Source organism: Carassius auratus, chromosome 27 (assembly GCF_003368295.1).
Source record: "Carassius auratus strain Wakin chromosome 27, ASM336829v1, whole genome shotgun sequence".
Taxonomy (NCBI): Eukaryota; Metazoa; Chordata; class Actinopteri; order Cypriniformes; family Cyprinidae; genus Carassius; species Carassius auratus.
This window is the reverse complement of record NC_039269.1, coordinates 14,961,166-14,986,233: the sequence shown is the minus strand read 5'-3', so window position 1 is coordinate 14,986,233 and position 25,068 is coordinate 14,961,166. Positions and strand designations below refer to the sequence as shown.

The window sequence follows — 25,068 nt, the reverse complement described above, 5'->3', positions numbered from 1 at the left end:
AAACCTGTTAACCAGCGACATTAGCAATAGCAATATTACCAGATTTGACTTTGCAATGATCTTTTTGATGACAGCTGCAAACACAAAAACAAGTTGTTTCTATCAGTATTTATGAGGACAGTGATTTTGAGTTCTGTATGCATGAGCATGCATGGAGGAGAGAGAGAGCTCATACACTTGTACACAAAAACACTGCAGTGTTGCAAGAAAACTGTCAGAATTCACAGTGATACATTCATATTTCATCCCAGCCTGTACCCCTGCTGTTCCCTGAGCTGGCAGTAGACCTGTTACTGAGCACAAAAGCAGCCTACCAGTCTCTGCCTCTGTAGGGAAAGCTGTTTAACAACCTATTGGTTTCTTTCTCTCTCTCCAAGGAATTCTGTCTTTCATCCCATGAAGCCTTTGAGCTGTTGGTGCTTGTGGGCCTGTGCATCCTATGCATTTCAAGTTTGCATCTATATTTAGTATTTACTGTAATATTAATGAGCGGTGTTATGAACTGCCCATTGGCTCTCAACAGGCTTTCATAGTGAAGATGTTCTTTGTCATTCCATATCAGTTCATTTTGAAGGGTAACAGGTGCATCCCAATTTCAACAGAAAATAATTCAGCACTTTGAGTATCCATTTAAGGGTTTTTTTTCTCATTGTAAATAACAAATCTTTGCATGATAAACTGAAAACATATCTGTTCCTGCCTCGGGTCATTAAAACTTAGTCATAACACAGCCTGGCATGCGTAATCTACGCGTTAAGTGCTTGAGTTCACGGTAGAGCAAAATAGCGATTACTCACACAGCGGTAGAAAATATATCCATTGATTTTTGACAATCGAGTCAACAGGTATGAAGTGTAGTAACCCCTGTCTTCCCACACAAAGTGGGTTTCCAGCGCGTTATGGCATATGTTGCCGTGCGCGCGCGGGAAGAGGGAAGAGTTCATTCGACAGCTGCATAGGCTGCTGCTGGGCTGTATTTTGCGGACAAGGACCTGTTACTGTTCATGCTGCTTGTTGAATTGCGTCACGGTGATGCAGAGGTGGTCTTGAGGCTTTTGGGAATACCGTATAGCGTTTAAATATTTAATTCCCGCTGTATACACGGTTATGGCACGAGACCGAGCCCCTCAGCGCGTGCTTCAGTATCAGCAAACTCTGGTGAGCATAATGCTGTGAACGTCATTCTTTTTTTATTTCGTTTTATGCGTAAAAGTGTGACTGAGTGAGTGTAAAGTTCTGGGTTTATTTTAATTTTGAACGAAATCACCCTTTGAATTGCTTAATTCGACGCTAAAACGTAAGTTGAATAGCGAGAATGAAATTATTGTTGGCCTGCTATGAAAAATCCTGTTGATATTTCATTTATTGTGTGTTGCTTGTCATTTGTAACAAACTTCTATGCGTTTCCAGCTAATTAAGTAATTTGTTTGTTGATATAGGAGGTAATTCAAGTCTGCAGAGTCCACAATAACATTTGAGGCATAACTAATAGCATCATTTGCATCATGAGTTCATCCACATTTCAAGTTTAAGGGCATCATCAAAGTCCCCCCTTCATCCCTGTTTCATCCCTCTAGTGCCCCTCCTACTTCTGCTTCTGCACTTGTGGACTAAATGTAGATCCACTCTGAATATTAATGGACTCATACACCAGTCCCCTCCCCACCCCTTTCTGTCACATGATGATTGACAGCTGTACCCTGGAGCATTTGACAGGGATATCTCTATATTCAGGCAGATATGAAGAGAAGGAGAACTGGAGAAGGACATGTTCAAACAGTCGGTTTGGGGAACAGTCTCTTCATTCTGCGCCACAACTCCCTGCTTCTCCCCTCCCACTAGCATCCATCTATCTGAGCAAGTTTTTATGCACTGTTATGACAAATGTGTTTGCATAATGAAGGTAGGCGTGAAGTGGCCGCACTCGGATCCATGTGTTGCGTTCATATCTTGTCTTTTTGAGTTCAGGCTATTTCCGTGCACCCTTTCTCCCTGCAGGGCCAGACGATGTGTTCCTCGGCATCTATGTGTGTGATGAATGAAACTGGGACATTTTTTCCCGGCCCTTCTTTTCCTTATCGGCAAGAGGATCGATACAGCACTATACAAAATGGTGGCTGGAGACTCATGATTTCATTCCCTCTCTCAACACCTTTTCCTTTGACCAGGGGTTGTGCTCGTTCTGATTGGTGTTTTTATCATTTACTGTCCTTACAACGTGCTTCTCTGCACTGTCTGCCAGGCACGAGTCTGTCTGGACAAATTTGGCCAAAGGAGGATTAGTCTGTGATGTGTGTTTTTTCCATGCCGTGTTTGTTTTTCTTTCAGTATGCGCACAAGCTCACTCTCTGCATTTTGTTGTCTATTAATTGAATTTCTCTTGGGATATCGCAGTGCTTATGCTTTTGTGACTCACATTTTCCGAGTCTAAATGCTCAAATATGATACTCAATACTGTCAGTTTTAAGAAATCTGGCCTTGATCAGTGATTCGTGTTTGCACTGAAACTCATGTGATTGTACTGGCGATATTATCGTCTCTAAAGACCTTTTCAAATGGTCTTGCAGTTGAGGGCATCACAAGTGCAGTGAGTCTGCTCTTCAGTGGCCTTTTGTATCTTGCAGCTCACAATTGCACATACCCGCACTATTTGCAATTTCCCCCCCGCTCCTTTCAAAGAATCTATTTCTCTCAAGCCTCTCATCTGCACTTGCTGGCAGTACCTTTGGAAGATTTTTCTGAATTGTTTGGAAGAAGGGATAGAACCATGAAACTTACGTTTATGCTTCTTCGAGAGCCAGGTCAGATATATTTCGCTCAAGCTTTTGGCAAAAATAGCATGCCTGAGGACACTTTCCTCCTAGTGTTAGCTCACATCACTCCTCTATGTCACTGTGCACCAACTGCATGGACCGGTGGAGAGTCTCTGTTATCACCCTGTCTGGTCATTGGCAGCATTCAATCCATCAAAAATCTGTCTGCCATCTCTAGCTGAAATGCTGCAGCCCTTGCAGGGGTTTACATATGAGAGCTGGATAAGAGTTGAGTAGAGATTACAGACAGGTGACAGTGGCGGAAAGCAGGGGCACTGTATTTCAATGGAAAATCGCATCAGTGGCTGTTTACCTGTCTGAGAGGATGGATAAATTGAAGGTACTGGTGAAAGATGGATTGAGTAAAATAGGGTTTGAGTGTGCTGGTGAAATTGGTTGAGTCAGAGAAGACATTAGTCAGGACTACAAGAGGAGTGGCAATTAAAGGAATAGTTCACCCAGGAGTGACAAGTGATGACAAATACATTTTGCCATTATTTACTCACCGTCGTGTCATTCCATATTTCTTTTTTCTTTTGTGAAGTGGTCTGATGTTTATTTCAATGCGAAGAAAGTGGTTGGGGACTGCCGAAGAGATAAATTGGACAAAAAGAACATAAATAAGCTTTACTCTGTCGTTGAAAAATTTTGGGTCAGTACATTTTTTTATTTTTTATTTTCTTTTAAATAAATAAATTTATCAAAAGTGATAGTGATGGTACAGGACATTACAATTTTAAGTAAATGTTGTTCTTTTGAACTATCCATTCATCAAAAAATCCTAAAAAAATTGATTGCAGTTTCACAAAAAAAATAAAAATAAATGTGATAATACAATTTTTTAGCACTATCAAAAGTCGTGGCCAAAAGTTTTGAGAATTACATAAATATTAGTTTTCAAAAAGTTTGCTGCTAAACTACTTTTAGATCTTTGTTTCAGTTGTTTCTGTGATGTACTGAAATATAATTACAAGCACTTCATACGTTTCAAAGGCTTTTATAGACAATTAAATGACATTTATGCAAAGAGTTAGTATTTGCAGTGTTGGCCCTTCTTTTTCAGGACCTCTGCAATTCGACTGGACATGCTCTCAATCAACTTCTGAGCCAAATCCTGACTGATAGCAACCCATTCTTTCATAATCACTTCTTGGAGTTTGTCAGAATTAGCTGTTTTTTTTGTTTGTCCACCTGCCTCTTGACGATTGACCAGAAGTTCTCAATGGGATTAAGATCTGGGGAGTTTCCAGGCCATGGACCCAAAATTTCAACATTCTGGTCCCCGAGCCACTTCGTTTTCACTTTTACCTTATGGCACGGTGCTCCATCGTGCTGGAAAATGCATTGTTCTTCACCAAACTGTTGTTGGATTGTTGGAAGAAGTTGCTGTTGGAGGGTGTTTTGGTACCATTCTTTATCCATGGCTGTGTTTTTGGGCAGAATTGTGAGTGAGGCCACTCCCTTGGATGAGAAGCAACCCAACACATGAATGGTGTCAGGATGCTTTACTGTTGGCATGACACAGGACTGATGGTAGCGCTCACCTTTTCTTCTCCGGACAAGCCTTTTTCCAGATGCCCCAAACAATCGGAAAGGGGCTTCATCTGAGAGTATGACTTTGCCCCAGTCCTCAGCGGTCCATTCACTATACTTTCTGCAGAAGATCAGTCTGTCCCTGATGTGTTTTTTTTTTGGAGAGAAGGCTTCTTTGCTGCCCTTCTTGACACCAGGCTTCAAGAAGTCTTGGCCTCACTGTGCGTGCAGATTCGCTCACACCTGCCTGCTTCCATTCCTGAGCAAGCTCTGCACTGGTGGCACTTCGATGCCGCAGCTGAATCCTCTTTAGGAGACGATCCTGGCGCTTGCCGGACTTTCGTGGACGCCCTGAAGCCTTCTTTACAAGAATTGAACCTCTTTCCTTGAAGTTCTTGATGATCCTATAAATTGTTGATTTAGGTGCAATCTTAGTAGCCACAATATCCTTGCCTGTGAAGCCATTTCTATGCAACGCAATGATGGCTGCACACGTTTCTTTGCAGGTCACCATGGTTAACAATGGAAGAACAATGATTTCAAGCATCAGCCTCATTTTAACATGTCAAGTCTGCCATTCTAACCCAATCAGCCTGACATAATGATCTCCAGCCTTGTGCTCGTCAACATTCTCACCTGAGTTAACAAGACGATTACTGAAATGATCTCAGCAGGTCCTTTAATGACAGCAATGAAATGCAGTGGAAAGGTTTTTTTTGGGATTAATTTAATTTTCATGGCAAAGAAGCACTATGCAATTCATTTGATCACTCTTTATAACATTCTGGAGTATATGCAAATTGCTATTATAAAAACTTAAGCAGCAACTTTTCCAATTTCCAATATTTATGTAATTCTCAAAACTTTTGGCCACGACTGTATATTATAGAATGATTTCTGAAGGATGTTGTGACACTGAAAGGGATAGTTCACCCAAATAGCAAAATTATGTCATTAATAACTCATGAACTACCCTCATGTTGTTCCAAACCCGTGAGAACTCCGTTTATCTTCGGAACACAGTTTAAGATATTTTAGATTTAGTTCGAGAGCTCTCAGTCCCTCCATTGAAGCTGTGTGTACAGTATACTGTCCATGTCCAGAAAGGTAAGAAAAACATCATCAAAGTAATCCATGTGACATCAGAGGGTCAGTTAGAATTTTTTGAAGCATCGAAAATACATTTTGGTCCAAAAACAGCAAAAACTACAATACTTTATTCAGCATTGTCTTCTCTTCCGTGTCTGTTGTGGGAGAGAGTTCAAAACAAAGCAGTTTGTGATATCCGGTTCGCGAACGAATCATCCGATGTAACCGGATCTTTTTGAACCAGTTCACCAAATCGAACTGAATCGTTTTAAACGGTTCGCATCTCCAATACGCATTAATCCATGTCATCATAGTATTTTTGTTTAATTGCCTCCCCGAACTGTTACATGACTGCAATCCCAAACAGCAGGCATCCACTTCCTAAAGTAATGACTCATTCATTTAGTTTTTCGTCTGCTCGATCTGAGTATATATGAAAATGATTACATTCAGTGGCTTTTCCATGTTTTCTTAGTAATATATAGTGCCAGTTCTATCAGGAAGTGAGGATTTTGTTCTCTTTGACTCATTAGATGGAAACGGTGCTTATTCACAAATGTTTTATGCAATATTTCAATTTTGCGCATTAGTTAAATTTGCAACTTTGGATGGAAACCCAGCTATTGATTCTTTTGATTAGCCTGAAGGGGCGACAGTCTATGGGGGTGATGCGGAATAAAATAAACTGCAGTAGAGGTGGCGCAACTATAACAACATATAAATAGTCCCACCCACACTAAAAGCGATACTAAACTGCAGTGGAAACACAAACCGAGCCTTGCCGCACCAAGTCATACCACACATTGGAAAGGCGCCATAAGTGAGTAAATTATGCTTTTCATTTTTTTATGAACTGTCCCTTTAAACCCCGCCTTTAGCAGCCAAGATATATGACTCTTGGTTTTGACCTTTCAGTGTGTGTTTCAGCATTGAGGATATACAAGAACAGATGTTTAGACAGCTTTCCAATGTCCTCCATCAAGGGGGGTAGGATTTTTGGCCACTGATAAGATCAAAGTCTGTAGATGTGCAGAGGATACAAGTCCTACGGTGTGACATCAGCCTCCCCACACATCTCCAGCATGGTGCATGGAGTCAAAGACATGTGATTACACTTTTAGCACCGCTAAGGGATCTTTATGGTGCATTCACTAAAGCAGGAAGATGCTAATGACCTCACTTTACCCACAAAACATGGGCAAGAGCGAGGTTGTGGTGGGAAGTCTCTAACAGCCAGTGGTACTGTCTGCGGTTTGGTCATGCATGCACGTAAATTGATCAGCAGTGTTCATATGCTCTTGGATAAATGATATGCCAAATAGATATGCTATTCATCACTCACCAAGTTTATTTGACTTCCCCATTTATTATTTTTTTTCTCAAATGAAGCAATGAATAATCTTAAGCAGGCCAGGCAACAGCTCTAATGACAGCCATATCAACCTGATTGCAAAATGGATTAAAGAAGGCAGTTTAATCTCACATCAGCTTTTAGTCGCATGATCTCCGTCCAAGCATCTGAAACACCATTTGGCCCTCAACCACTATAATTTAATACAACACCTCTGGTAAAGATATAACACAATTCTTTAATATTCTTCATTCTGGCTCAGTGTCAAATCAGTCCACATCAGGTGTGCTGGAATGCAGAAGAGTCATTAGTGTAATGGGATCAATGCCTTGATTCTTTTTTTCTTCTTAGAAGATATGTTTTAGGATACAAGAGGATCTGTGGTTGCTTACAGAGGTTGTTTTTATCCATCTTCTGGCTCTGCTAAATGCTAATCCAATTCAATAGTCTTTTCTCTACCTTTACCTTATATATATTGAAGAAGGTGTGACATGGAGGAGCTAAAACTTGTGCAATATCTTAATAAGCTTGCGTGTAGAGATGTGACATAGGGGCAAGAAAGGCTTGATAAAAAGCTATCAAGAATATGTGCAAAATTAGATTACATTCTTTTTAAGCCAAAAGCTGAGGTAGGTTATAGTTTATGGTAAGATCTTGAGAAAAGTGTCCACCTTGTTATAACAACAAAATAAAATGATTATTATTATTATTATTTAAAGAAATGTTTACTTTTATTCACAGAGGAGCCATTTGGTTTGCAAAAAGTGAGAGTCAAGTCATCGTTTTACTAATAATTGCTGTTTCAAACTTTCTGTTCATCACAGATTCCTGAAAAATATTAAGCAGCACAACTTTCTTGAAACCAAAATCAGCATATTAAAATAATTTCTGAAGGACCATGTGACACTGAAGACTTGAGCAATGGCTGCCTAAAATTCAAATAAATTAAATAAATTAATAAATTAAATTTTAATGTTATAGCCTATGAAAAATATGTATTACAACAATATATACTATAACAATATGTACCCGTCATTATTATTGTTTTTACTGTATATTTGATTAAATAAATGCAGACCTCTTTCAAAAAAATTTAAGCATTTGCATTGACACCAGATTTTTAAACATTTGTTTTTATTGGCCTAATATGAGTGTTTTTCATTTACGTGACGGTACGTGACAAAACCCCCTTTTTTCATTTAAATAATTTTCATGGCATCAACATTTGTTTTTGATCATCCTAATCAGAGTGTTTGTGAACTATGTTCTGGTAGCCCAGCTGGTAGACAGGTAGAGCATAGTGCTAACAGCACCAATGTTAAACAAACAAAGGTTAAAAAAATCGAATTAATTTTTCTTATCACATAAATAACTGAGATAATATTTTATATTATTATTATTATTTTACAAAAGTTTGCTTTCAAAATAACACGTTTAGATGTTTAGATGTGTTTTACTAAAAACAATACTATTACTCAGAAAATGTTTGTATTTTTATTTTTTTTATTTTTTTTGGGTGTATGCGTTCTTTTTATTTCACCATTCTAGAATTTTTGCCATGTTTTTGCTTACTGAGAAAATGTTCACATAGTAAAAAAAAGGAAGTTTTAATGCAGAATCTGCAGACTTAATGTGACATGGTCAGTGATGAACAATTAATTGTGATGATTCTTCTCTTACTGGGTTCTGGTAATGTTAAAATATGTGGGGCACATTTCTCCAGTGTGACTACTCTTGTGACACCCATCAAATGAAGAACCAATTGGAGCACAGCAATTGATGACGTTATCTGTGTGTGTGTGTGTGTGGATAGAGACCAGAAGAGGCAGAGAGAGAAAGAGAGAGAGACGTTTAGTTGAAAATACTTGTTTATATGATAGGCTTAACACAAATGTCTTGTAGCCCCTTGAGTTATTTTTATACCATCAAAATTATCTCTGGTGTCTGGTGTGAAGAATGACATCTTATTTAGCATAGCCACAGACTCCAGACACTTTGAATAAAATAAAAAAACAGCTTGCTTTTGTTTGAGCAGCCCATTTCAATTTTGCGTGTCAATGAGGATGTCAGAATGTGATGGGGACTGTAAAACGCCCAGTCATGGCTGTCAATCATAACCAGTCTTAGCTAAGATGCACATCGCACAATTGACATAAAAGATGTCACACAGTCTGCTGTGGGCATCGCACAAGATCTCAATGGGGTCATATTGCACAGTCTGACAAGGAGCAATCATGAAGGACAGCAAATGTCCTGCAGTATACAGAAATCTATCATTGTGGTGGATATAATGTTCCATTTAACTTACAGTGGAGTGCCACACCTGCCTTAGCGACGCAGAACTGGCCACTTGATGCTCTCAGGTGGCTGGCTAGAGGCTCTGAGGCAGAAGTGGTAACAGGGTGCATTTACACTCCAAAACCCTTTAGAGAGATCTTTGCCACAGGCCACTCATATTCACCTGAAACCCTCCTTAGATTTTGTATCTGTAGGTTGTTTTGTTGTTGTTGTTTAACATGCTTGCTAGCTGTGTACCATTAAATGTACAGGTCAGTGAGTGTCCTTGATAATGAGGAAAAATTTACACATTCCATGGTACTTCCTTGGGATTGCAGGCCACTATTAGGTCCACCACGTGACTTTGATTTAGACAAATGTTTATGTATTTATTTTATTTACTTTCGCCAGTTATCAAAATGAACAACGTGATCTCATGAGTATACGTGTGTATTTTTACATTAAATGTGGTTCTACCACACGTACATTTACTTACGTTTTCATGCACATAAAAACGTACAATTTAAGACGTATTTATAGCAGTAAAACGTACAAATACTTACGTGTTAGCAGCTAAAAAAACGTAATCTAACGTAAAGTGCAAATTTATATGAATTCCCATGTATTTAATATTAAAATCATGGCTTTAATGATTTAAATATGTTGTATTTAATTGTCATATCAATAAATGTTTTTTATTGAATTTATTGAAAGCAGTTTACTCATCTACTTAATAGGAATAACATTTCTGTGCGTGCTGCAAACCATAGATACACAAAAGCACAGCATAAAATTACAAATCACATCCATTTTATTTGTTTGCTGTACTCCATATCTTTAGAATCCAGATGTTTGAAATGAATGTTTGCGTCCGTCACAGCCCGCGCTCGTTATGATTCAAATTTGAAAATATCGCCAGTGCGTCACAGGAACGTTACGTCATTGTTTACGGCACTGATATCGAACTCTCATTGGTTCTCACATAATTCGTCACAGATTGCGACATGTCGTTTTTCAGTTGATAGACATTTTAAATCAGTACTGCGCTTGGGTGTGCCTTCACGGAGAGAAGACAGATTCATAATTTCACGGATTAATAAATTAAATTCTGCTCTGTACCCTATAAAAACTATTACCTCCAGAGAGGACTGCGACTGGAACTCATTATCATTTGAACTACTTTTGGTACCACTTTTGATATTTTTTCGCAAAACAATAAATGATTAACGTCATGTTTGTTTGTCTGTTATTTGTTTAACGTTATTTATAACAGTAACGTTATGTAGTTTTAAGAAATTGTTATGGGTAGGTTTAGGGGTAGGTGTAAGATTAACGTTAGTGGCTCAAAAAAAGTTTTAATGTTATATTTTTACTAAAATTGTGTTTTATGTTTTATTCTTTTAACATTCTGTATAAAATGGGTAGGTTTAGGTTCGGATGAGGTATAGAGATCTTACATTTATCAAAAAAAAAAATCATAAAAAGGGAAAATATACATAAATATTTAAAAAAATTACCAATTATGCATTGAAAAGCAGCTTCATGAGCAAATTTCTATGAATAACTGACTGGTCAGAGAACACGTTCTATCTGTACGTATTTGAGGTTGTTTTTACGTAAATTTCGATACGTATCGAACCTGTAATTACGTCCAGATAATAAGTAAATGACACTGTAAATACGTAAAGGCACATACGTATTGGACAGTTTTAATTTACGTCTAAATATGTACGTTTTGACTGTGAGATCAGGCTGAAATGAACAGCATTAGGGATGGGCAATATAACCATAATCTTATATCATTTTATGAATCATTTTATTTCAAGGTAACAATATATCACAATATAGTTACTTTTGCTTAAAATTAGATTAGATTAGATTAAACTTAATTGTCATTGCACATGTAAGGTACAAGGCAACGAAATGCAGTTAGCATCTAACCAGAAGTGCAATAAGCAGTAAGTACAGGATATACAGTGTCCACAATATGTTACAAATGTACAATAAATATACAGATAAGGCAGTACTATAGACATACACTAATTTACAAATTTTTAGATACTATCAGCGTGATATACAGATAGGTGTACTATGAAAATATTATACAGATGGAATGTGTAATAAGTGTATGTACACTATATTAGAGCTGAAGATCTTTGCCCCGAACCCGATGGGACCCGACGGGTTCGGTCGGGTTCGGGCTTAATTTCTATCATCTTACGCGGGCTCGGGCCGGGCTCGGGCTTGCGCTCCGGTTTGCGAGGTAAACGAGCGGTCATGTGATGCGTTTCAATTAGTGCGAGAAAGATGCGAAAATGAATGCTGAGCAGGTGTAACGGAGGCTTGCCTCTGGTGATTATGTTTTGGTTGCACCAGCAACTAAAGCAAACTCTGAGGTGTGGAAAAGTTTTGACCATGCTTATAATGAGAATAATGAGTGAATAATGATGCACCATCAGTGAGTGCAGGAACATGCTGAAGACATCTACAGTGGATTCAATCATTTTCCTCCACAAAAACATGTAGACCGAGCCTAATCTCTGTGAGTAAAGGTTTTTCAAATAACTAAATATTCACTGAGTCTTAAATGCATAATGTTGACAGAGTATTTACGCTAATGTTGGCATTATTTTATTAAATAAAGCAAATCCGGTGGAGCCTTTATCTTAATTTCGTTATTGCCATGTTAATTTAAAATTTATCTTAATTAATTTTTTTTTAAATGATTCGATTTATTGGTGCGTTGGTCTATTTATAGGTTAAATGAGCCTATGTCTTGAATGCTGAGATGTTACGATGTCACAGAGGACCTATTTTATTTCTTTATTCCAACTTCCAAGTGGTCTAGTCTACGTTAGTTATGAGTAAATTATGTTAAAACATGAATAAATTACTCATTGTTGAAAAAAGGCAAAAGAGCTGTGTGCGTTCGCACATTTGAATAATGTCGGGCTGTAAACGGGTTCGGGCTTTAAAAAAGCTGTCAATCAAAATGTACTTGTCGGGCTCGGGCCGAAACCTGTCGGGCTCGGGTCCTGTCAGGCCTGACTTTTAAGGCCCGATTACAGCTCTACACTATATGCAGAAAAACTATGAACATATGAACATTATTTACACTAGTGCAATGGACATTAAAAAAGTGCATAGAAAAATATTCCAGTGTGCAAATAGATTTTTCAATATTCTCTATGAATGATCAGACAGTAGTGCAAGTAATAACAAGTGTAACTGTTTTTTGTTGTTGTTGTAAACCAGATGTAGAGATGAGGCCTCCCAAAGAGCAGGAGGTTAAACAGTCTGTGTTCAGGGTGACAGGAGTCCTTAAGAATACTGAGAGCTCGACGTTGACAGCATTTTCTCTGGATGTCCTCAATTGCATGAAGTGGTGTCCTGTGATGCGTTGGGTGGTTTTCACCACCCTCTACAGTGCCTTGCGGTCAGCAAATGAGCAGTTCCCATACCAGACTGTCATACAACTGGTCAAGATGTTCTCGATCACACACCAGTAGAAGTTCACCAGGATGGCTAAAGACAACTGGTTCTTCTTCAGTGTCCTGAGGAAGAAGAGGTGCTGGTGAGCCTTCTTGACCAAGCTGGAAGTGTTTGTGGTCCAAGAAAGATCCTCAGAGATGGTGGTTCTCAGGAACTTGAAGCTGGAGACACGTTCAACAACCATCCCATCAACCATTGATGTGGTGGGGGTCATGCATGCTTCCTTTCTTCTTCCTGTTGTCCCCAATGAGCTTCTTTGTCTTACTGGTGTTAAGGAGCAGGTTGTTGTCAGCGCACCATGCAGCCAGGTGCTGTACATCCTCCCAGTAGGCGTTGTCTATGATGAGGCCATCACCACAGTGTCATCTGCAAACTTAATGATGGAGTTGGATCCATGCACAGGCTTACAGTCGTGGGTGTACAGGGAGCAGAGGAATGGGTTCAACGAACAGCCCTGTGGTACGCTAGTGTTGAGTGTGATGGTGTTTGAGCAGGTGTGGGCTGACCTAAATATGCTATGCTGAGGTCTGTTAGTCAGAAAGTTCATAATCCAGTTCCAGAGGGAGGTGTTAATGTCCAGGTCTCCAAGGTTTGTGGTTAGCTTGGAGGGAATGACAGTGTTAAATAAAAAAAAGTAAAAAAAAAAAAAAAGTGAAGTAAATGCGAGTATAAAAGTTATTTAGGTCATTAAGGAAGGAGACGTCTGTGACCGTTGGAGTGGAGTTGCTTGGCTTGTAGTCCCTGATGACCTGGATGCCTTGCCACATGCGTCGGGGGTCAGAGTTTGAAAAGTGTTCCTTTGCATTTAGCTTGTAGCAGTACTTGGCCTTTTTGATGCCCCTCCTGAGGTTAGTCCTGGATTTGCTGTAGGCCTGAGCATTATCTGACCTGAAGGGAGTGTTGTGGGCTTTCATCAGGAGTCGCACTTCCTTGTTCATCCATGGATTCTGATCATGGTATGTTGTGATCTGTTTCTCTTGTAACGGAAACAGGTCAATTTAGCTCAAAGGGAATCATTTAAGATTTTAAAGGGAATTTGAACAGAATCACTGTTTCACGGCTGGTCACTGAGACGCCCTGCGATTCAGTGAACTAGCCGTTTAACATCAAATCTGCGCTGGATACTAATATCCAAACTATAGTGAAACACTATCAATTAGCACAGTAACAAGATCGGCAGTTTAAGACATTAACTTGTAAGCACAAAACACAAGATACTTCTCAATATGAATAAGGCTTTATTAGATAAATCTAAGACATATAAACTAGTCTAACACATAAACGCATGAACTCACACATTCATACAAGTTGCAGGAAGATCGAAAGTTAGGGAAAGATGAGTTTAAGAGAATGGAAATATGGAATCCCAAGTTTACAGCAATACGTTAAATTGCATAGACATGAACAACCATCAATCACTTAATTAGCGCTCGCATTGAGTTCCTCAGTGAGGTTAAAATTATATTAGATACCCCAGTAAAGGTCAGAGTCTGGAGGTAAAGTTACTTGCGTCTCCTGTGAAAAAGGATTGTCGGTGAAAGGGTTATCCCGAGGTCGTTGATTGGCTGGAAGTTCAGTCGCTGAAGTGACGTCTTAGGAAGCCCGTGGTTGTTGGGCATTGGCTGAAAGTGCAGAGTCGTGTGCGCTGGTTGAAGTTGAACGGGCATCCGAGGTCAGGCGTCGGAGACTCGACGTTACAAAACTTAACTCAGAACACGAAACTCTCAAACGGAAAAGAAAAGAAGTAAAGTTTGACGAGACAAGGTTGTGTTCCTTCTCATCGTGGCTAAGTAGCAGCAGGCTTGCAGGCCGAAACACGCTGGAACCGCGCTCAAAGAACAGTGATGACTAAACAGCATGGCTAGAGAAACTAAAGCTAGGTAGCAAAGCTACAAGCTAAAAGCTAAGGGCAGGCATGACTGATAGCACAAGCAAGGCTAGAACTAAAAGTTGGCATGGCTAATAGCAGCAGCATAGCTAGAGGCTAAAAGCTAGAGACTAAAAGCAGAGATTTTATGGTGTCCTAGGTATTTAAACTGGCCTGTTGGCCACACCTCAAATGTTGTCTTGACCAATCAGATATTGTCTTGGCTCGGGGGTATCATAAATCATATGTTTATCTTACCAAGCATGTGGTCCGAATTTTCCTGCCTTGAAGGGTCTAATTTTGGACATGATTCCTATTACCAGGTTATGATATATTTGACAAATAAATGATTGTCAGGACAATATCAAGCAAGAAAATTCGATCACACACATGCCAAACACAATTATGAATCGTTAAGCTATACCATAGTTATTAAAAAAACCATACACAATAAGTGATTATAACATGATAGTCAAATGTGTGGGTTACACATAAATGAATATGGAGTGAAGCGATGGACTGATTCATTTATAAGTCTTTTTGAGTTCATTCTGGTCCATATACATGTACAAAAAGCAGTTTCTTTGACATTCTCATGACAAAGAGATGTTCTGTGAAGACAGAGGTTTAAAGCCCCTTCCCCCTTAGGAATTTCAGTCTGGTTCTGCTAGGTGGAGGGAAGTCAATGGAAGCGTTTAACTCATAGGTTTACATGTGATGTCCAGCGTTGCATTTCAATTTCGAACAACAAATTTGACACCAAATTTCTCTTCTTCGAATTCAAATTGTAAATAATTGTTCTAGTGGTGTTAATGTTGAAAGCTGTTGTGTGAACAAGTTGGTTGGTTGGTTATCTTCCTTGGGACTTGTGGCACAGAATGTTTTATGACTTCCTGAGGAATTCGGCTCGTGTTCAACACAGCTTTGATAGACTCTTTAATTTGTCTGGTTCGACTCATTTCTTTTACACTCTGTTGTAACACTGTCAGTGGTGGTGTTGATGTAATCCAGTACAGAGGAGGTATAGATATCAATGTCCGTGTGAAAGCCAAAGGCAGGCTGAGAAGCAAATATACTTCAGTCCATGTATTGAAATGTATTGTCCTGAAGTAAAGAGTCTGCTCCAGTTGGCCAAACTTTAGCCCCTTTCACAGTGCCATTCTGGAAAATACATGGGTAATGTGTCCTGGCAATTGTTCCCAGGTCGCTAGAATTTGCCCCTTTTACACTGCCAGTGATTACCCGGAATATGTGCGTGTGTTCACACACAACCCGTAAAGATCCCGTAAAGACAAGCTTGGAACGCTAACTTTCACTTAATCTGGTGAACGATCTCAACTTCAGCGCAGAAAGTGAGAAGCTGACTGATCTCTGCTTCATTACATTTTGCAGATATTTTTTTTGTCGCGAACATTGATCTGCTTTCTAAACACCTGGTAAAAGATTTGCGCGATAACATGCATTATCACTACGACACACCCTTTACGGCATTGGTTCTGGCTTTTGTGGCTCCTTTTGTTTTTTGTTAACACATTTTCTTTTTCAGTTGTTTGCTTTCACTTAAGACCTAAATGAGGATACTTGCAAAGATGAGCATTTTGACACATACAAGTGTGTGTATTTAACAGTTCAAGTCCTTTAAAATGTCAAAAATAACTACTCCCTCTCTTTATATGAGCACTGTCTTTACATGTACATGCCTCTCTGACAGTGCTCAGAGACTGTCTCTCATACTGTCTCTCGCTGCCGATTGCTTTTCAATGGCTTAACATCACTTGTTTCTAAAACAAAAAAAAATGTGCAAACATTACATTTTCATGACGCACAACAACATCATGTGAGCTAGTAACCGCCATAGAGACTATAGTGGAAAATCTCTACCAGTTGAAAAATTTCAAAATCAGGTCTACCGTTATATAATCGCCCATCCCTAAATTATTAATGTAATTTTTAAATCAGTTAAACCTTTCACACATACATTTCAAAGCTGAGCTATCGATATGAGTTCTTAAATCTGACAGTTATTTATCATTTTTTTAACTTTATTATTTTAAGCTTGTTACATGACACATCACAGCAGCAATAGCGCTGTATGACTGATTGGTTTTTATTTGATGTTTCCTTTTTATGCAACGTTTTCACAAACTTGTTAACTACATTATATCATATCAGGTATCGAGATTATCAAATACTTGTAAATTAATCTATTTTGTAGTGTAAACACATTAGCTGATATTAGTTAATCTATAATGGGCTTGGGCACTGCCATGATAGTTTGCTAGTGATAATGAGAAACACTGACCTTTCTAATCACATGCTGATTGTATGTGTCAAGAGATAATAGATACGGCAAAAAAAGCAATATGGTCATGTCTATAACCATTACTCCAGTTATTGATCAGTTGCAAGTGAAAACAGCACTCTCAGATCTGACTTCTAGTACCAGCTGTGTGAAGAATAGATAAACGTTCCCCGTTTGCCCAATAACTGCTCAGTGACAGGGCGGAGGTGTGTAGCGTGTGCAGTGCCCTTCTTGGTCTGTTTGACCGCTAGGATACTGAAGGGGAACACTTTAGAGGCATATTGTATCGATTAAGGATGCTCTGAAGTGTTAGCGGGATTGAGCTTGATTTGATGAGGCAGCATCTGTTGGGCAAACCTTCTTTTTCACAGCTCACCACATTAACCCTTTTCCGAATTTCTGGGAGAGGTCAGGAGCTTACCTACAATAGGAGCATCACATATCGGCCGTGCAATCTGATTGGTTGCAGCAGGTCATTGAATGTGACAGCTTGTGTTGCTAAGGTTAAATGTCACTCTGTTAGTAAATAATGGGAGAGTTTAATTGGGCCGATGAAGACGATGACTTGGTGCGATTAGGCATCGCTAGTTGGACAAAGGCTTCAGGTGGGTAGATGTTTTGAATGAGTGACAAAGGAGTGCAAAGGTTGTGTGAAACGAGGCAGACGGAGCAGAGGAGGAAGAGGAGGGTGCGGATCAATCTGTGCCGGGCTGCTTTGCTTTCTCTCTACCAGCTGCACCTGCTCATGCGAGCGAAGAGAGAGTCTGCTGGAATCGTGATGCTCATCTCAATGTGCCGCTGGCTGCTGAGCTCCTCAGATCAGAGCGCCGTGTGTTTATAGAACAGAGAGAGAGGGAGAAACAGGAGGAGGGAGTGGGAGAGAGGGATTGTGGCGCTACACAACGGACCTGCCAATATCCCTGTCTCTCCATCTTTAGAGCCGTGGGCATGTGCCTGTGTGGGAGAAGCTGACTGTAAGAACGAGGGATGGGAGAAGAAAGGAATAGGGAAAGGCAGAGGACAGGGTTACAATGGGTGGGATGGGCTCAAAATACCCCCTTACGTCACCCACACATGAGGATCTTTTTTATTATCGGAGGACAAAATCGTGTCAGGATGATACAGTTGAATATGATGTAATAGAAATTCAGCTGGGGGTAAAAAATCTGTTCAAAGCATTATTGCGAATTCGCAATTGATTTGCTGAAAGAACTGATTCCCAAACTTCTTGTGTAAAAGAAAATTGTAAAATTGATTGAAACATTAATCAGATCACCAGTCAGGATCCAAAATGGAACGTCGCCAAACACACTGAATACACATCAGTGTAGAATTTCCTTTGATAAAATTTTCACAAATTTCACAAATAATTATAAAGAAACGGCAAGTAACAGTGAAATTTTCACAAAGAGAAAGCGCTTTACAATCATGTGGGGGGGGGGGGTTCTCTCCTCAACAGTGAGCAGCATCCACAGGACAACAGCGGCAGTGCACTCACCATACACCAGCTACAGGTGGAGAGGAGAGAGATTCATAGGGTGGGGATTATCAGGAGAACATGTTTGACGAATGCCAGGGGAGGGCAGTTTTTGGCCAGGACACTCCTTCTTTTTACGAGAAGTGCCATGGGATTTTTAATGACCACAGAGAGTCAGGACCTCAGTTTAATGTCTCATCTGCAGTTTAATGTCTAATCCGCTTTTTGTCAGTACAGTTTCCCCGTCACTATACTGGGGGATTAGGACCCACGCAGACCACAGGGTGAGCCCCCCCCTACTGGCCACACTAACACCTCTTCCAGCAGCAACCTAGTTTTCCCAGGAGGTCTCCCATCCAGGTACTGACCAGGCTCAAACCTGCTTAACTTCAGTGGAGAAGCAGTCTTGGGTTGCAGGGTGATATGGCTGTGGCTATATGCAGCAAGCGAGAAGTAAATTGAGTTGGGCGAGATATAGATTTCAGTTTGCTATTGTCTCATGGGTCTGTGTGCAGTAATCTGTAACTACTTTATTGAATAATGAAATATGCATTGGCACCAGAGTGGTTGGAAAATGTTTTAGTTTAAAAAATAGTTTTAGAACTGAACTTGTATGGAATATCATTCATCGAGTAAACCATGCTCTTTTAAACTACTTGATTCTCACTGTTTGACACTAGTGTATATCAGCTCAATGCAGTAAAATGTGAAAGTAGTTTAAATTCTGATGGTGTATTGCGGTCCTGTATCTCTGTGTAACACCAGCACTGTTTCTGACACTGTTAACTTTAATGTGTAGAGCCCTGGGAGAATAGAAGTGCACATCCTATCCAGATGCTTAGAAAAAGCTATACAATTAATCTTTTCTTTTTCTTTGTCGTCTTCTCCTTAAAATGACAGATATAGCGAACACATACTCTTTTCCAGAATCCTTTTTTTACAGAAGTATTTGTATCGTTGACCCAAACCAACCGGCACAGGGATGAATAACACGATAATGTTTGATTGAAACTTTCCAAGGTAGTTGAAAATCAAAAAGGAAAAAGGAAAAGACTATTCTTGCATTATAGAATGTGTACTCATCCCTGAAGCACTGCACATGACAAAGCAAGCAGAGCATAGTATAAAACTGTAAGTACTACTATTAGTAGGCCTATAATTAGGAATATAACACAAGCAAAATTACTGTAGTGGTGCATCATTCCTGAATGAAATTGTGTTTTTTAAATAAATGGTTAAGTAAGTGATTCAATGACTCATTCACATTACTTGCTTTGTTGCTGAATGAGTTATCTTTGAACAAATTTATTTTGAACATTTAATTATCTTCTTCCTTTCATTGCAAAAACACTTGAGCGAGCTGTGTTCAACCAAGTGCTGGATGAAAGACCATCACCTTGAACTCAACCTTGCCAAGACAGTACTCCTTGTGGTTCCATCAAACCCTTAATTTCATCACAGTTTCACCATCCAGTTAGGCATCAACCATAAATCCTTCAAAAACAGCCAGAAACCTTGGAGTTGTGACTGATGATTAGATAACTTTCTTAGAACCACATTGCTAAAACTGCCCGGTCCTGTAGATTTGCTGTATTCAACATTAAGAAGATCAGGCCCTTTCTTTCAGAACATGCAACACAACTCCTTGTTCAAGCTCTTGTTCTTTCCAGGCTGGACTATTGCAATGCTCTCTTCAATGGCAAGTCTTCCAGACAGTTCTGTCAAACCTTTACAATTAGTCCAGCAAGATTAATTTTTAATGAGCCAAAAAGAATGCATGTCACACACCTCTGTTTATGAATTTGCACTGGCTACCAATAGCTGCTTGCTTAAAATTTAAGGCATTGATATTTGGCTACAAAACCACCACTGGCTCTGCCAAGGGCTTCATGTACTCATGATTTTTGAGGGTGCACGTGTGGGGGAGGGATGGAGTCATGCTTGTCATGTGACAGACAGTAACCACGATAGCACTGTATAACTGATATAGGCTTATGTTTTATTTATATATTTTATTTAAGACATTTCCATGTTAACTATATCAGGAAATATCTTGTTTCTCAAATATAAGTAAACGCGTTTTGCACCTTTATAGATTGTTATTTGATCAATAAATGGTGATGGGCAAAGTAGACTAATAGTGTAATCTATTAACTACACATAAAACCCTGACTTTTTACTTAAGTACCAGATATGGGTGTCATCCCATAAACTTTTTTTAATACGACTGACTTTGTATTTAATGTGAATTTAATAACAATATTGTAAGTTACTAATTATAATACTTCCATTTTACAGAGAGCAAAGAACATGTATATTATCAAAGAAAATTTTCATTCAGTCTAGACAGAGTTAAGGAACTCTCAAAAACTCCCATTAAAATCACTGAGGCTGTTTACACTGTGAGATGAATATCTTACATTCGTATGCACATCTGCACTTTGTTGTTTTTGATGAGAGAAATTGCCAGCAGTCAGCGAGCAAGTGAATAAAACACTGCGTTTCAGCGATGACTCATCTGAACGCCTCTGATTGGCCATTGCATTCAAAATCGTGTGTGATTGTTTATAATGCAGCGCTGTACAAACACGTCTGTCTCTGGCTCAGCACCAGCCAGTGAACACAGATTTGAATTTAGCAGCTGATGCTGTGCTACATTGAACGTTCAATCACACTGGTGTGATTTTATCAAATATACAATTTGGCAATTTTTGGCTTTTGGAAGCTGTATTTAAAATCCACCTGGCTCAGAAATCTGAATGGACATGACACTACTGGGCTCTGCACCCCTTTACAAACTTGCCCTCTAGACTCCACTGCCCTCTACCTTATTGTGCCCAAAGATGCACAAAATCACTTTCACAGACTTTTAAATTAAATGTTCCCTCCTTGTGGAATTTCCTGCCCAACTCATTCCAAGCAGCTGAGTCCTTAGCCATCTTCAAGAATTGGCTCCAAACACATCTCTTTACATCTCACACATCTTTATTTGACCCTCTGACTCTAGCACTCCCTATTCTAGTTATTTTCTTTACAAAAAACACTAGCTTTCTCTATTCTGTCTGTTTTTATTATATATAATAAATATAAAATAACAAAAAACTTGCACGCTTACTCTCCTGCAGAAAGGGATGGATGAGGAGACGCTGGACAATGCTATAACTTTATTTCCATAGATTATGGGAGACAAACACAGGTTGATGTATAACAGCAGACAAGGGAGAACAGAATGGGCTAGAACTAAATAGGGCAGAAAATGAGGGGCAGACAGGTGAGGAAGATAACTAATAACGAGACACCTGGAAAAAATCAAACAATCAGGGAGAAGGAACATACACAAAACACGGGACAGAGTCTGACAGCTACATGTACTGCATTAAGCTGAGACTTGTTATAGCACTTGCATATCAGTGCTGTTTCGTTGATTTTGATTGCATCCATTATCCTCATTTGTAATCCTGCTAAACGACTATATGTAAATGTAAACAAATCAGTTTAGTAGCTGAGTCACTCAGTACATTTACATGGACAAAAATATTTAGACATAATTAAGACAATACTCTGATTACGAATCTACCATGTAAACAAAGACTTTCGAATGCCTTAATCTGGCTAAAGTCATACTCGAAGAAAACATAAACCAAATTAAGACATGTGGAATATTCCTATTTTAGTATCATTATCGAAATGCAGTACATGTACACCCCCTTTTGGGTTAGTTCACCCAAAAATTTAGGCCATAAATTACTCACCTTTAAGTCATCCTAGGTGTATATGTCTTTCTTCTTTCAGACTAATCGAGTCGGAGTCATTTTTAAATTGTCTTTGATCTTTCAAGCCGTTTAATGCCACTCAGTGGATGTTGTGCTGCATCAGTCCAAGAGAATTTGAATAAAAAGCACATCCATTAAAAAAAGTGTCTCACACAGCTCCAGGGGCTGAACAAAGCCCTTCTGTAGCGAATCGATGCGATTTTGTAAGATAATAATAATAATCACTTTAGGGCTGCAACTAACGATTATTTTGATAATCGATTAATCTGTCGATTATTTTTACGATTAATCGATTAATCGGTTTATGTACTTATATTTTAGTTTTTTCCATTTTTTCCCCAAGTAAATTATTAATAAAGGGTCTTTATCATTCAGCATAGATTTTTAAGAAATTTTAATCATTTTGCATTGTCATATCCTCATCAAAAATATACCTGGAGTTGTTTTATTATGTTAGTAATCCTTTGTCGAACTCTTCTGCAATCAAAACACTGACCCATACTCTAGCAAAATTCACAAGGAGATTTCAAACATTGTTTTCACCATGGCAGTCCTTAGAGCTCCTAAAGTAGTTTAACATCCCAAACAAAGCTTAAGGAATCTTTGAGAACATATTTTCACGAAGTATAAGGATAAAACAGAATAAAATTGCAGTGCATTGTATTTTATTATTTACTGGGAAAAAGCTTTATAGCTTATGCTGTGAAATTGTAAACAATCCTTCGAAAAAAAGTGCCAATGGCATGAAACCTGAATGGAACTCACAATTTAAAGTAAAATCCATCAGAAGGTTGTCCAGAAAAAAAAAATTGGGACACACACAAAAAACCTGCTGTGTGAAAAAGAGCAGTGAATACTTAGAAAAGAAGTGCATTTTAAATATACTCAAACATTTACCTATCTCATTCAGTCATAATTAGGCTGCAAGTCTGAATTATGAACTGGTAAACGACAAACTGATCACATAACATGTTTGTAAAGCTTTAAATGTTAACTGTTAAAAAGCAATGTTATCAGCTTTTACGACTTAACATTTGCAAACAACCTTGTACTGGAGAATCTGCACAAATAAAATTCTCAGGGGCCGTTCACATATCGTACATAAAAACGCGTGGAAAACGCTAGTCGCGCCGCTTTCTCCTTCTTTCCAAAGCGCTCGGGCAGAAGCGCCCCTGAGGCGTCTGCCTTTGCTAAGCAACCATGACGTGCCCTCTCCATGAAGACCCGGAAATTTCAGCAAAGGATAAATGGATGCAGTGTGGACGCGCCTGTCGCGACCGCATCGCTTCCAGTATGAGAGTGCATACTGCGCGCCTACATAGGAAATAACGTACTTGAGCACGCAAAAGACACAATATGCGAACGGCCCCTTAAACAGTTCAGTAGTGCAGAGTTTACAGGTTACTCTTCATTTTGAAGGCTCAAAGTAAAGTACTCCCACTTCCCGCTGAATGCTGCAGAGACGCTGTTCGGGAAGCACGTGACATAAAACGAGGCCAGCTATTGGCTATTCGCTACTTCACCTGCTGTACTGGCTGAGTAAAACCTCCGGTGGCTCATTACTGCCACACTTTGGTCGCCGCAGATTTGAAATATGCACGAAATGAGCCGCTTATGGCAAATAAAATTTATTTAGCGACGAATCGATTACTAAATTAGTTGACAACTATTTTAATAATCGATTTTAATCGATTAAATCGATTCGTTGTTTCAGCTCTAAATCACTTAAAAATCACGATAATAATAATAATCACGTAATAATCACTTTAATCCAGCTTGCGCTCACTGTTGTAAAATGGAAGCAGTAAAATGGAATGACGTTTGTTACCAGGAGTAAGGGAAGCAAAGTTTAGCAAAGCAAAACCAGTCTCCTCTTGGCTTATAACGAAAATCCTCCAAAATTCTTTACAAATCCTCATTTTGTACTTCTATTTAGTGATCATTGTTTTGTTTTGATCTCTCTGCTTTATTTCTTCCTGCGTCCCTCCTTAGCGGCGCATATGCAAAGCTGACCTGACGTCATTCCCCTAGAACTGCTTCATTTACAACTTTGAGAGCAAGCAAGATTAAAGTGGTTATTACGCACATGTCCTAGACTCCACAAATGTCCCAGCACCAAGTCAGCCAATGCAGCGGTCTGAACCAAAAATGCCAGCCTTCCAGCAGGGGGAAGACATTGAAAACTATCTTCGGCGGTTCGAGCGGTTGGCCAGGACCTGGGGGTGGCCTGAGCAGGAGTGGAGCTTTCGACTTGTCCCCTTGCTGACAGGGCAGGCACTGGAGGCACACTTAGCAATGGATGAGGAGAAGGCAGAGGTGTATGCTGATCTAAGGGAGGCACTGCTGGAGAAATTTAACATCTCACCAGAAACTTACCGCCAGCGCTTCCGAGTGTCCTCTGTTCCAGCGGGAGAGTCACCAACAGAAACTTACCATCGCTTGAGGAATCTGTATCGACGATGGATACGGCCTGAGGAGCATACTAAAGAGGAGATTGGTGAGGCTATTATCCTGGAGCAGCTTCTTCGTGTACTCCCGTATGATACTCGCATATGGGTACGGGAGCATGAGCCGATGACAGGCCTGGCGGCAGCAAAGCTGGCTCAACAGTACATGAATGCTCACAGGGGAGGCCTGCGCACTCAACCACCAAGAGGTACTGTACGTTCTGTTTCTGATCGCTCTGGGGCTGAAGCTGAGAAAAGTCACGCTGATCGTATAGACCATGCACAAGGACAAAAATCATCTGTGGGCAAGGGACTAATTTGTTTTTATTGCCAACAGCCTGGACAGAAAGCATCAGTGTGTCCTGTGCGAAAAGCAAAATTGACTGGATTTTGTTATGTTCCCAGAGAGGAAGACAATGCTAGAGACTCTGTAGAGGAAAGTCAAAATAGGTGTAAGGTGACAGTTAATGGACATTCGTTGCAAGCTCTTTTGGACACTGGTAGCACTCTTTCTCTGTTAAAACCATGTTTTGTTTCAAATATAAATTATGTGAGCACTACCGCTGTTCAATGTGTACATGGGGATGTAAAGCAGTACCCTAGAGCTGAAGTCGTTGTTGAGGTGTATGATCAATTGTACTTGTTAA

The 25,068-nt window shown here is 39.5% G+C and overlaps 1 protein-coding gene across 4 annotated transcripts in view; it reads left to right on the top strand.

Moving 5' to 3' along the window:
* Positions 1 to 25,068, top strand: part of LOC113045601 (chloride channel protein 2-like) — a 72,349-nt gene that overhangs the window by 6,567 nt on the left and 40,714 nt on the right. For 3 of the 4 annotated variants that reach the window (XM_026206066.1, XM_026206069.1, XM_026206065.1), the window contains exon 1: positions 848 to 1,158. The exons of the other annotated variant lie outside the window; for it this stretch is intronic. In XM_026206066.1, coding sequence (XP_026061851.1) covers positions 1,108 to 1,158 — 51 coding nt within the window. In that variant the 5' untranslated portion in view covers positions 848 to 1,107. Of the gene's footprint in view, positions 1 to 847; positions 1,159 to 25,068 lie in introns of those variants that run through there. 4 annotated transcript variants of the gene reach the window in all.